Here is a 13,072-nt window from a genome sequence, read left to right as displayed (position 1 = left end):
TTTAATTTTCAAAGAGTACTACATTTACATATATTCATAATTCTTACTGTTGTTTCTCTCTCTATTCTCTTTGTATGGAAACCCTTTCTTCTTGGAACCATTTCATCAAATCCATAGGTAAAAGTAAAGGTATTACATTATTTTATTTCTTCTTAATATCATCTATATGAATTATAGTGTGTGTAAGTTATGCAAATGTATTTAGATCTTTTTGTATTAGTAGTGGGCACTGGGAGGTAGGTATGAGTGTTAATATTTTGTGAATTTAAGGTAAGAAAACTCCATCAAAATGTTGCCCTTTTTTTTTTTTTTTTTGCTCTTTAGAGTGTTTTATCATGTCAGCTGCCTATATAATTAGTATATTTAAAAATTAACTTCAGATTTCAGTGTAATTTTTTGCAGTATCACTTAATGGTAGCTAAATGACGAGTGTAGTTACCATAAATATGTCATCTTCAAACATTGAGCTCAGGAGCACGCCTGCCCCAGCCATTTTGCATTGGGATGCGAGTGTAAGCATGTGCAGCATTGAAGTGTAGTGCTGTGTGATCATCACCTATTTGCCTGCTAGATGTCATATATACACATTAATTCCATAAGAACCTGGAAAGGTAGTACCGTGAAAAAGCCAAGGAAACAAGACAAGCCTGTTCTTTCTGTTGCACATACTAACTTTGTTTTAAGAACGTTATCATGCAGGTATACATTTCTGCATCACTTGGTAAGTCAGGCATGTGTGCTCCTTGACAGCACTGATGCCAGATTGAAAAGCATGCTTACTTTGCCATTTGGAACCATCGACCGTGTGTTTAGTGTTGCCATTAAATATAAGTAGGTGATCTGTAGCTGTGGTAAATATGTATCATAGCCTTTAAGCTAATCATTTGAACTATGTGTTAGTGAATGTGCCCTTGGTCTGTATTTTTTTGGTTTTTGTGGGTTTTGTTTTTTGTTATTTTAAATGCAGGGATTTGTCTTATCCTTAAATTCTCTGAGTTTTCTTGTGCTCTGAATGTTAATCTGGTGAATTGGGACGGAAGCTCGCAGTTCTTCACCCTTACATTGTGTCATCTAGCAGGGAAACTTTTCTGCTTGAAAAGCACCTGAACATGAGCCAGGCAATAAGTAAGAAATAATAGCAAAGTTTTAAATGTATAAATTAAAGCTTTCAAAGCAAATGTTGCTTGGGTATTTTGAGCCAATAAAGAGAACATATGCTATTGTAGTTTGTGTTTTGGTCAACCATTTCCAATAATATAATTTAATCTTATTTTAAGCCTTCCAGCAACTACACAAATGACAGTATGTATCAATTGTTTTAGAAATGTTATGTACCATTTGGGACGCTTTCTAAAGTTTTTTGGTCAAATTCCCATCTACTTCCTTTCTTAGTGGGCATTCCACACCATGTTCCTTATTGGAGTACTCAGGATGGCATAGAGGAAACTGTATTTATACTTTATTTTACTGACTGAGTGCAGTATATGCATATGTGTTTGTATCTATGAATGTATATACACATGTAATAAATATTCTAAATATACATATATATAAACATGATGTTGTAAAAAATTAACTCAAAAATAATTTTATAATTCTATAACCATTTAACTCTATCTATAGAATAATTCATATTTATATTCAGCTGATATTTGTTTTGATGTCATCAATGTTAAGTGTCACTTCATTTAGTTTTAGTATGTCAGTCTTAAGTGTTTTCTGTTGACATATGGGTCAAATATATTTCTACTTCACTATTTTTCATCAAGTAGTATTCCTTAATCAGCACAAAACTACAGAGCACAGGAATTTGGTTTTTCATTTACATTTTTCTTCTGTTAATGGGACCAGGATGCTTTTTGATGTTAAATAGGGAAAGAAGATTTTCAGATGGATTTGAGTATTTTGCAAATCAGAGTGGTAACATTTACATGTTGGTTAATTAGATATATATCAATGAGAAACATGATTTGTAAGTTCTTTAACTGTAAATCAATTCAACAAATCTGCCTTCTGAGCAAAAATACAGTCTTGACTATGACGTGACATCCACATTCAAAGTGTGTCAATGTAGTAGGGAAATGAAGACATGTGGACAAGTTAGTATAAATGACAGAATGCAAGTACCATGAGAGTGGGAAAAAATGTGGGCATTCAGAAAACATAAAGATAGCATGAATCAGGGGCTCTCTGATGTAGCTCTCCTTGTCCTGTGCCACATGTTGAAGGAGTCAAAAAATTTTAGAAGTTTTACATTGTAGGTTCCTATATCAAGTTAAATCCTAGTTGTGCATGAAATAGTTGTTGAACCTTTCCAGTCTGAAATAACTGATATGCATTGTAACTTAACACTTCCTAAATCTTTCCATACAACGTAATTCTGAAGAATTTTTTGACACTGCTTTCCTCTTTACCAGTAGTGAATTCAAGGGACTCTGGAATGAAACATCTGTGCATCAAAGTCTTTCCTTTTTTTTGAATCCAGAGGCAAAATTGGATTCAGGAACATTATTATTATCATTTTTTTTTTCTATTTGAGTTCTTAAATATTTTCTAAAATTTTAAATCCCCAATGATAGATGAAGGTCATTCCTTAAAAAAAAAAGTAACTTATCTAAAGAGAACATTCTTCATCCTCCTCAGTCTTCTTCCTGGAGGTAAGCACTGATATCATTTTGTGATGTGTCCTTACATAGGTGGTGTGGATCTTTTCATACTCCCTAATTATTGATTTTTCAGAGTTTGGAAACTGCAAAATACCTTATAATTTGTACATGACAAGAACAACTAAGTCATGTTAAGGAGACATGCTAAAGACCATTGCTATGTGCTGGTGGAATCATAATGGGAAGCATTTTCACTCTTCCCATATGCCATCTTGCCTCATAACTTCATTTGGTCATTCTGCTTCACACTTTAATTATTTGGATTTGTTTTCATGTTTTCTGAAGAAGGGCATGTCACCTTTACCTGGAGAGTTAGGAGTAAACTTTTTTTCAATGAATCATAGCTTTCTTTGGGATAGCTAGGGATAGATATTATCCAGAACCAACCTTACTTCTGCTGGTCATTGCTAGATAGATTCAAGTGGTTTTTGTGAAATTGTGTTTGCTTTCTTTTTTAGGCTTGAAATTTGTCATTGGTATCATTAGGACCATTGACAATGCTAACTTTATTCTCCGTTGTATTTAGAATTCAGGTTTGTCTATTTACCTGGGAATTTAGTTATTTTTGTTTTTGTTTTTGTTTTCCCATGGTTGTTTAACTGGTCACTTCATTTCAATAATTACTTTATTTACTTATATTTTACTCTAACAGTTGTCTGAGAGAAATGAATGACCATTTAAATCAGAAAATGCCAAAAATGTAAGTTACACTGCAAATCCAGCCATTATGACTGGTTAATAGCTCATAAGCATAAGTTAAAAATTCATTTTGGTACTTTGGATGCTTGTATTTTCCTTTATAACAATGATTTTAGTGGTAATATTTATATGGGTGATTATATATTTATATTTAATGTCAACTTTTCCTAGTAGAATGTAAGCTCCATGAGGGCAGAGACTTGTCTTTCTTTTTAAACATTGTATTTACAGAATACTTTCCTTGTTGTATCTTGAATTTACCATTCTTATGACTTAAGTGTGTGTATGTGAGGTGGGGGACTGGGGGGCACACATTGGAAGATGTAGGTGTGGAGGAGGACATGGAGGGTTTGGAGTGGACAAAGTAGAGGGTAGAAAAGGCAGAGGAAATGTATGAAAATAACTAAAAAAAATTGTAGCAACAAATTACATGGAATGTTCTCTGTCTCTCAACTTTATTTTGTTTCCTGTCATTCATATCCTTTTCTGTCTAGTAAAGCATCATTCCAATATCACTTTAATATGCCTTGGCATATGCACTGCAGTGGGTCTGTAAGAAAATGAAGTCCATGTATCTTTGTATTTAAGGGTTTTCAAGACTTTTAATGTAATTTGTAGTCACAGTGGTAAATGATCAGATTTTATTTTGTAGCTTTCACTATTCATACAATGACAGGCACAGAAATGTTACTGAAATTTAAATCTGATGTTATGCTATCTGATGTGGTTCCCATGAGGTTTTTTGTTTTTTGTTTTTTTTTTTGCTGTTGTTGTTGTTGTTTTCTATCTCACTGTATCAACTGTGATGTAACATAAGACCTGTTTAGATTGGGTTTGGATTGTAAGCTTTGAAAAGAACCAAAGTTTATGTCTTATCTTGTGATATGAACATATTTGCTGTTCCTGCATTCATTAACTCTACAGCATATTTGCGAAGTGAATGTCTATTTGACCATTTCAAATGAACACGTATTGTTTGATTATCCAGGTTTCTCATGTTGCCAGAAGGCCAAGGTATTATAAATACAACTGTCAGGTATATAATTATTGTAAAAATGCCTAAACTCGATTGTATTAGTGAAAGTGAAGATCTTAAAATAGAGTAATTTATTAAAAAAATTAAAACAGATTTTTCTCAAAATGACTTGTATCAGTAACTAGATATGCTTGATTCCACTACAATTAACAATAACAAAGATTATATATTTAAAATTTTATCTGCGATGTCACACCACACTAGCATTATATTTACTCTTAAAATATATTTGATATTATTAATATTTAGGAGAAGAAAAATCATTTCATATTTTTTATTCATGTCTCTTTGTTTCTATGATTTTTGTAACCATCTTTCAACCCTTGCATTGCTGTATAACCAATTTGTATATGAAGTACCCAGTTTCAAATAACTAACATCACGATGCATATTTGTTTTATAACTTTTAATATATTTCACTGTGGTTTTTGATGTGGAACTAATTTGATTTTGAAAATACTATATTGCTCTTCTTCTGTATGCTTTTATATCATATTTCCTCATTTAGCTTTATAATATTAAGTATTCTTCATTATTCAGAAGCATTTGTGAATGTTGACAGAATTTTACCACATTGAAATACCTATGTTTGGTGTGTATGCAAACTAAGCAATAATTTATCTTGAATTATTTGTTATTACTTTTGCTGTTGCAGTACCAGGGGATGCTCCTCATTCACAGTTATAGAACATAGAAAGACTAGAATTTCATTTTATAAATCAGACATTAATATCTTCATCATCTTTATAAATATCTTCATCAATATGACATACATAAAAGGCTATGTAACTATTTAGAATATGGTATTTTTCAGTTCTTCTTTGGCCTACATGCCTATCATTTCTGGGTATAATCAAGAGAAATTACTTGAAAAGTAAATATTTATGTATTATCTCTTGCTGTGAATCAATTTTGTCATTATAGTTATTACTAATAAAGGTCCCAGCTCCTTCCAATCTCTGCAGTCTGGCTCTGTGGTGACATATTTCCCATGTCTTCATATATTCTGTAAACAGTGGCAACACTGAATAACTAATAAACTAAACAAGGATTTTATTTGACTTGTAGTAGATTAATTTATCCTCTGAGAAGAACACAGAAAGGACTCTCCACAGTCTAACATTTTTAAGAATGAGGTAGTGTAAATATAAATTTAGATGTGCTTTACTGAAATAGATCAAAAATAGCAAAAAAGTTTAAATCATGGCATACTGGACTTTAAAATGATGCTTCCTTTTCCAAAATAATGATTTTTATCTGTCCATTTTAAAATGTATTTTACATTAATCTATATTTTTAAAGACCAACATCAGGAGTGCCTGGGTGGCTCAGTCATTTGAGCGTCCATCTTCAGCTCAGGTCACGATCTCATGGTTCCTAAGTTCGAGCCCCACATCGGGCTCTGTGATGGCTGCTTGGAGCTTGGAGCCTGCTTTGGATTCTGTGTGTCTCTTTCTCTCTCTTACCACCCCCACTCACTTTCTCTGTCTCTCAAAAATGAATAAACATTAGAAAAAAATTTTAAAAAACATCAATACATTTAAGCTGGTAAGAGGGAATATCTTTTTCTTAATTATGTTGGCCAGTGGTTTTAAAGAAAATTGTAATTTCGCAGAACGCTTAGCTCATTTACTAAAGAAATCTGAATCTTTAAATAGAATCCTAGAATTTTGGAGCAGGGAAGGACATTACAGATCATCTAAAAAAAAATGACACTCTTTTAAGGAATGCTAGGAGGTATTGCTTATTATGATAGACAGCACACTGTACAGACTTTGAACTAAAATAACTGGTATAAGATGAGCACTGGGTGTTGTATGGAAACCAATTTGACAATAAATTATATTTAATATAAAAAATAAAATAATTGGTATAAAATAACCAACCTTAAGGAAACTTTAAAAACTTCCCTTATACAGGAATAATCATGAAACAATGTTTCATATTCTTATTCTTACAAAATAAATTTAGAGATAGTGTGAAGGAAACCAATCATACAGTATTATTTAGGATGCTATTGATTCTCATTTCAAGTGGTGTAAAATTTTACATTATAACAAGAGAGCAGTACAGTGTGTTGTAAGACTTCATGAAGTCATAAGACCAGGGTTGAGATCCTGTATTTGTCCTTGTGCCAGTTATATAGCCTTACATGTATAAATCTTAAATGAAAATACTCCATTCTCAAGAATATGTTACATGACAAATTACGAAAGTCTTAGAAGATGGTTTTTATCAGTGGTGGCAATAAAATAAAAGAAGATACTATATACGTTTAGATTAAATGAATTTTAAAACGATCTGTAATTGCCAAAAGTTTAAAAACAGTATTAGTTTCTTAATATCTTTTGTCCATCATATAACTACCTATAATTTATGATTCTGTGATTGTTTTAAGTTATAACTAATTGGACATCATTGTCCTGATGGCCCATACTACAGAGAATATTGGTACAATAAAGCATTAAAGGTTGACTTTACTTAATCAAAATTATTTAGATATTTCTGTAACTCTTCACATTTTCATCTTTCTCTTTAATAGAATGATGAAGCTCAAATTGACTTGCCTCCCCTTTGAACAAACCTAGGAGTTCATTGGCAAAGTGCTGGTTTATTTTATTTTATTTTATTTTATTTTATTTTATTTTATTTTATTTTATTTAAAAGGTTTATTTTTGAGGCGGGGCAGGGGTAATGAGGAGGGGGACAGAGAATCTATAGCACACTCTGTAGTGACAGTAGAGAGCCCGATGTAGGGCTCAAACCCACTAACTGTGAGATCATGACCTGAACCAAAACCAAGAGTTGGATGCTTAACCAACTGAGCCACCCAGGAGCCCCAACAAAGTGCTGTTTTTTAGATGCAAATTTACAGTCTGAACGGAAAAGAGAAGTAAACATTTTCTTGTGCACTGGAAGTACCTGAGAAAAACTTTTTTTGTGTATCATTGTTTTGCCTTAGTAACAACTCCAAAGAGTGATATGTGAATTGAGCTTACACTAACCACTTAGTCAACTGAAAACCAGATTTTCAAGGAATAACTAATTAGGGACTTCTCTTCCACCAGATTTTCAAGGAATAACTAATTAGGCACTTCTCTTCCTACATAGTATATTTGCTGGAAAATAACATATAATTACCTTGAAATACTTAAATAATTGGGTAGCATCCTCACATCCTTCAAGATTTTGTTCAAATGGCACCTTCTCAAAAGACTCACTCTGATTATTCTATTCAGTACTGTAATTGCCCTTCTCCTGAACCATCATACCCCAATCTGGTTTCTCCTCCATAAAAATTATTACCTTCTAGCATACTTTATTTTTTTTCATTTATTTTGTTTACTGTTTACTGCCTATTTTTCTCCCTCCAGAATACAAGAGGGCAGAGATTTCTGCCCTGCCTTGGTGTATCTCAAGGGCCCCTAGAACAGGGGCTGTCACAAGTAGGTACTCAATAATACTTGTTTAATGACTCAACTGATAGGCTAAACAAGTTTGTAAAATTTTCATTTAGATTTTACCAGATATTATTATTTTTATAATACACCCATTTTAACATTTATTTTTCCTTCATGCAGGGCAAACCAATTCAATAAAGCAGATTTTTTCCCCCTTGAACTGGAAGTATGGACTCAGCTTGACCCTTTTGATCTTCCTTGTTTCCTGCCCAATTTAGGTGATCTCAGAGGATTTGCAAAGGATTTGGAAACCACTCCAACAACCACTGATGATCTGGACTTTCCTTTAAAATTCCTGTAACAACCGGTCTTAAAGTAATGTTTCTTTAAGAAAAGGGTAGTAATTCATCTTTGTATATCTTTGTGTATATATAGGTAACAGGAAGAGGCTCCTGGAAATTTGGCTTCTAAATAGCATTATTCACTGTGACTGTCAGGAAGTGCTTTTTGGCAGTTTGTGAGAGGGAAAGTTCCAAAGAATGAGGTAGATCCACTTGTTCAGATAGCTTAACTTGTGCTTCTAACATTAAAAGAAGTATTCGTTCTTCTCAGGTCCTCAAATAGCTCTATATACCCAAAAGACCTTTAACTTCCCCCAGCCGGGGAATAAGTGATCATATGTTCAACTAGATGATTTATTAAGTAGTTCAGGTCTTCAGCCAGCTGTCCTAAGCCAAGGAATTTGCACTGAAGAATTACAATGGTTGGAAATCACTGAATTAAAAAGCAAAAACAAAACTGCAGTGCCTAAGGTCATATTTCCCTTAAAATTAGTGTCTTTTTGCTTGTCCTTTTGGTAGAGAGAGAGAGAGAGGGAGAGAGAGAGAATGGTTTCATTCAATTTCAGTCATATATTACTAAAAGCACCAATGAGATTCTTCTTTATGTGGGACTCTTATACATGGTATAAAGCTATAACTTTTCAGAATGGATGTTTTCAAGGTTTGTGACAGTAAGGAATATAAACAAGGCAATAATAGTTGCCATTTTTCAAGACATCTCTTTACACATTCAAATTATATCTTATACAAAATGTGTATTCTACTAAGTGCAGTTTTCCCTTTTCTGCTTGGCTTTTTTGCCTATGAATTGCTGTGTGCCTATGACCACAGGATAGCTCACTCAGAATAGTAGCAGCTGAAGTAATCTCTAGTAATTGTTAGTCTTTACTTTCCACCAAGTAATGTGCAGGGATGCTGCCAGAGTTGTGAACCGAGAGCAGGGTTCCCTTTCATCTTAAATAACTTTTTTTATTACATAGCTCAGATATAGACGAGAAAATTTGACTACTAAGACAAATGGTAATTGAGGAAATTAAAACAACTCATATGTTATATGAAGTTTCTAAGCAATGTTTTATTTTTTGGCCTGAATTACCTGGTCAACTGACCCAGTTCTCCATTTCATTTTCTAGACTTGGCAGTCTAAAGTCAGTAGACATTTGGAGAAAATTAAATTACTCCATTCAAGGAGACAATCAAATTTAGATTGGACTACACTACTGCCAGAGGGATGAAAATCCCTAAATTGGTCAGTTGTGATTTTCATTCACAGGGAACTCCTCATTCACAAGCTAACCATAATAGAATTTTTGCAGATAGCTAGTGGCAACATTTGCCAGAAATCTTCTGTTAAACTTAGGGAAAAGCTATTTTTGATGCTATGTCAACCTAAAAGAATTATGTGATGGCTTGTTATGACTGTCTTTGTAGTGATTATTTGTTGAGATAAAAGAATGCAGTTATCTGACTGACAGTCAGCAGGGCATCCATTTTGAATTGCTTCCCTAGGAGAGCAGTTGGATTTGCACTGACCTGTATGTACTTGCTGTGACCAGTGGTATTCTTTGTGAGAGGACTGAATGAAGTTAGGAGTCATTCATTGTGTTGGGAAGGGAGAGAAGCTGACTGGTCCAAAAGAAAGCCAGAATTTGAACTGATGCTGTGAGGACAATTTGGTTTGGCACTTGCCCTCTTATTGTTTATAAAGAGTAATGTCGTGACCTATTAGGGTAAGTCACTGTTGCTTTTTTCTTCAACTACTTCAAATATGTCATTCCCCAATTAAAAAAAAAAATGTCCTGTATAAAGGAGCACTGCTGTTTCAGCAAGGCTGGTAACGTAACTTACCTCCTTGTTAGAACATCTGAACAGTCTCTCAAACACCATTACAAACCTTGACCTCATTACCATTGTTCTGATGCCACAGTTTGCAAATTGACTTCCCTCCCCTCCTCTACCCACCACTCAACAGGGGGCACATTTTAAGCATTTTTAAAGTTTATTTATTTATTTAGAGAGAGTATGAGTGGGGGAGGGGTAGAGAGAGAAGGAAAGATACAGAATCCCAAGCAGGCTTCATGCTGTCAGCACAGAGCCCAGTGTGGGGCTCAGACTCACGAACCGTGAGATTATGACCTGAACCAAAGTAGGATGCTTTAACTGACTGAGCCACCCAGATGCCCTGGGCACATTTTAAAAATACAGATCTTCAAGGAACTTAACAGGGAATTGTAATCAATAGGTCTAGGATATATTAGAATTCTGTACTTTGAAAAGAGTCCTCAATGTCCCCAGAAGCTTCTACAGGTCAGCCATTTTGTGGAAGTATTAACAACTCAGTTAATTGGCTTTTGGGACATAAGGGTTGACAATTTGAACTTCATAGTGATGACAGTAATTTATTTTTTTCTTGCAAGAGGCAAGTTTTTAATTCAATCCATATCACTTCTGCATTGACTTGTCTTGCTAATAAAAAAAATATCTTGCTTTAAGAGAACTTGGTTCATTATGAACAGATGAGGAAGTAATAGATAGTTTTTCAGTTAGGCCTTCCCTTTATCCTTGAAACTAAACATTTGGTTTTCACACTAGTAAAGGTGTCACTGGGCTGTCTCAAACCTCATGGGAAAGGTCATTAAAACTTTTGTTGTGTAGAATTCAGATAGGTGCTTAAAAAAATCAAATTGGATATGTGGCAACATTTAAATTTTGTATGTGGTGCCACCCATGGGTAATTTGTAATATATTTTAGGATCTTTGTCCATATTAGGCCATGGTAAAGAGATCCAGACAAAGGGAAAACCAAACAGCAAATGCTGTGCTCACATCAGAAAGATGCCACAAATATATCTCTATACAAGGAAAGGTTGATTATGATACTTTAAAAAAATTGGAAATTATGGTGAAAGAGTCATTAAATAAAATAAGAATAAGCCATTTCTACAAAGGTCAAGCTTTAAGGGGTGGAAATTTGGTCCCTGGAGTCTATTAAAAAATAAAAATTGTTCTTATGAGATGTCTTAGAAATGACTGACACAGACGTAAGACTTAGATGGATGTATATTATCAGTTTTTAAATATCTACAAAAGGAAGTGATAAAAAGAATGTTGTGAGTACCAAGAAAATCAGGGAGAGGAGCGCTGAAGGTCAGAAGCTCCAGGGGTGGCCCATGGGAGGGTTATCATGTGGCTGCAGTGACAGCACAATATTATTTCTCCAGATGGCAAAAATGTAGAAGAGTAATGGTAGCAGCCTGATAGGGCAACTTCAGGAACTAGAAAGCTATATAAATGAATGGGTACATATATCATGTGATTTCAGGGGATACCAAAAATAACCCCTTGGCAAAGATATAAATTTCTCAGTAGCCCTACCCTCTTACTAACTGACTGCCTGATATACTGTATTTGAAAGTGCCATATATTTTCAATTAACGTATCTGTTCTTAAAAAGAGATCTGCTGAAATGGGGCACCAGACAACTAGATAGATACTTCTTGGTGAGTGAAACCTCACTTGGGATCATCCAGCTGTTAAGTGAGCCTTAGTGAAATCTAGGCACATTGACATGACTGGTACTTATAGTCAAGGAGGAAGCAGAATCCGCTGAAGGAAAGAACCTTATTTTTTATTATTATTATTAATTTTTGGCCAAGGACTAGCTACATTAGCAGCGAACATTCAATCATTGTATATACTGATGGCTAAGCAAAGTGGATTATTCTGTCCTTAGGGACCAATGTTACACCTAATATTTACCTTTTATTGTAAAATAGGCATAGTGGAGTATTCTGTCTGTAGGACCATTGTTACACTTAATGTTTACCTTTATTATAAAATTCTCTTGCTGGATTTCATTCATTAATTTAGTCATTGTTAGTCATTGGCATTAGGATGTGAGATCATTGATGGCAGTGGTTTTGCTATTTTTAGCTTTTCATTGAGGACAGAGCTTGGCAGGTGATAGATCCTCAGTAAAACTTGATACAAAGAAGATGGTCAAAGATCATGGAGATTGGAGTTGAGTATATCTGCATTTAGACCTTAAACTTATTATATATTAGCTGTGTGTCTTTGGGAAAGTTATTTGACTAACCTGAACCTCATTTTCCTCATCTGTAAAATGAAGATAATAAAGTCCACCTCTTTTTGTTAAACAGATTACATGTATGATTATCAGTAAAGTATTTCTAGAGCACAGTGAACACTCAATTATAGTACATGTGGTAGAATATTGGAGGTCTCTTTCAGATGGATGATTCAAATACAATTAAGTTGTTTTCAAGGAAAACAAAAGGTAACTTTTGAGGTCACAAACTACATGGAGGCAAGATTTTTTTTTAAGGTCAAAGACAGTTATCCTTTATATACAGTTTAAAGTTTCATTGAGGCACAGATGTAGAAACAGGAAGTAAGGTGAATGAGGGAGTAGAAGTTGGAGTTTTATACATATGAAGTGAGCCTAAAAATGCTGAGCAAGAAATATTTGTCATCGTCTTTACCTCTAAATAACAAAAGCAAGATGTTTACTTTTAATTTTTCTTGTTTCCTTGATTAGGGTATTAAGATTCTGTTTAAAATGCACTAGTTTTAGCATAAGTCAGGTAGGCTTTTTGTTCTCCATGGCTCAATAAGAAAAAGTTCAGCTTGCTTTTGACTTGTTTTGCTTAATCACTTTTCTTCTTTAGAAGACAATATACAGCAAAACAAAAATACTCACAATTCCTTCCTGTCCTTGAATTTCCTTCCTGGGTGTGTTTTGGAGAGTTAGAAATTACATGAAAATTATGAGAGATTGAAAATTTATGAGAGTATATAAAGCTAGGTTTGGGAGTGGGTACTTGTTCATGTGACTTGGTAGGTCTGTTAGCACTTTGGACCCAAAGATAACATTTAAGTTACCAGTAATTTAGTACGATTCAGAAAGTA

The 13,072-nt window shown here is 33.9% G+C and overlaps 1 protein-coding gene across 19 annotated transcripts in view; it reads left to right on the top strand.

The window, feature by feature from the left end:
• NRXN1 (neurexin 1) overlaps positions 1-13,072 on the top strand; it is a 1,119,427-nt gene that overhangs the window by 106,294 nt on the left and 1,000,061 nt on the right. For 12 of the 19 annotated variants that reach the window (XM_042981362.1, XM_042981373.1, XM_042981367.1 and 9 more), the window contains one exon: positions 118-129. The exons of the other annotated variants lie outside the window; for them this stretch is intronic. In XM_042981362.1, coding sequence (XP_042837296.1) covers positions 118-129 — 12 coding nt within the window. The remainder of the gene's footprint in view (positions 1-117; positions 130-13,072) is intronic. 19 annotated transcript variants of the gene reach the window in all.

Source organism: Panthera tigris, chromosome A3, assembly GCF_018350195.1.
Source record: "Panthera tigris isolate Pti1 chromosome A3, P.tigris_Pti1_mat1.1, whole genome shotgun sequence".
Classification (NCBI taxonomy): Eukaryota; Metazoa; Chordata; class Mammalia; order Carnivora; family Felidae; genus Panthera; species Panthera tigris.
This window is presented reverse-complemented; position numbering and strand designations above follow the sequence as displayed.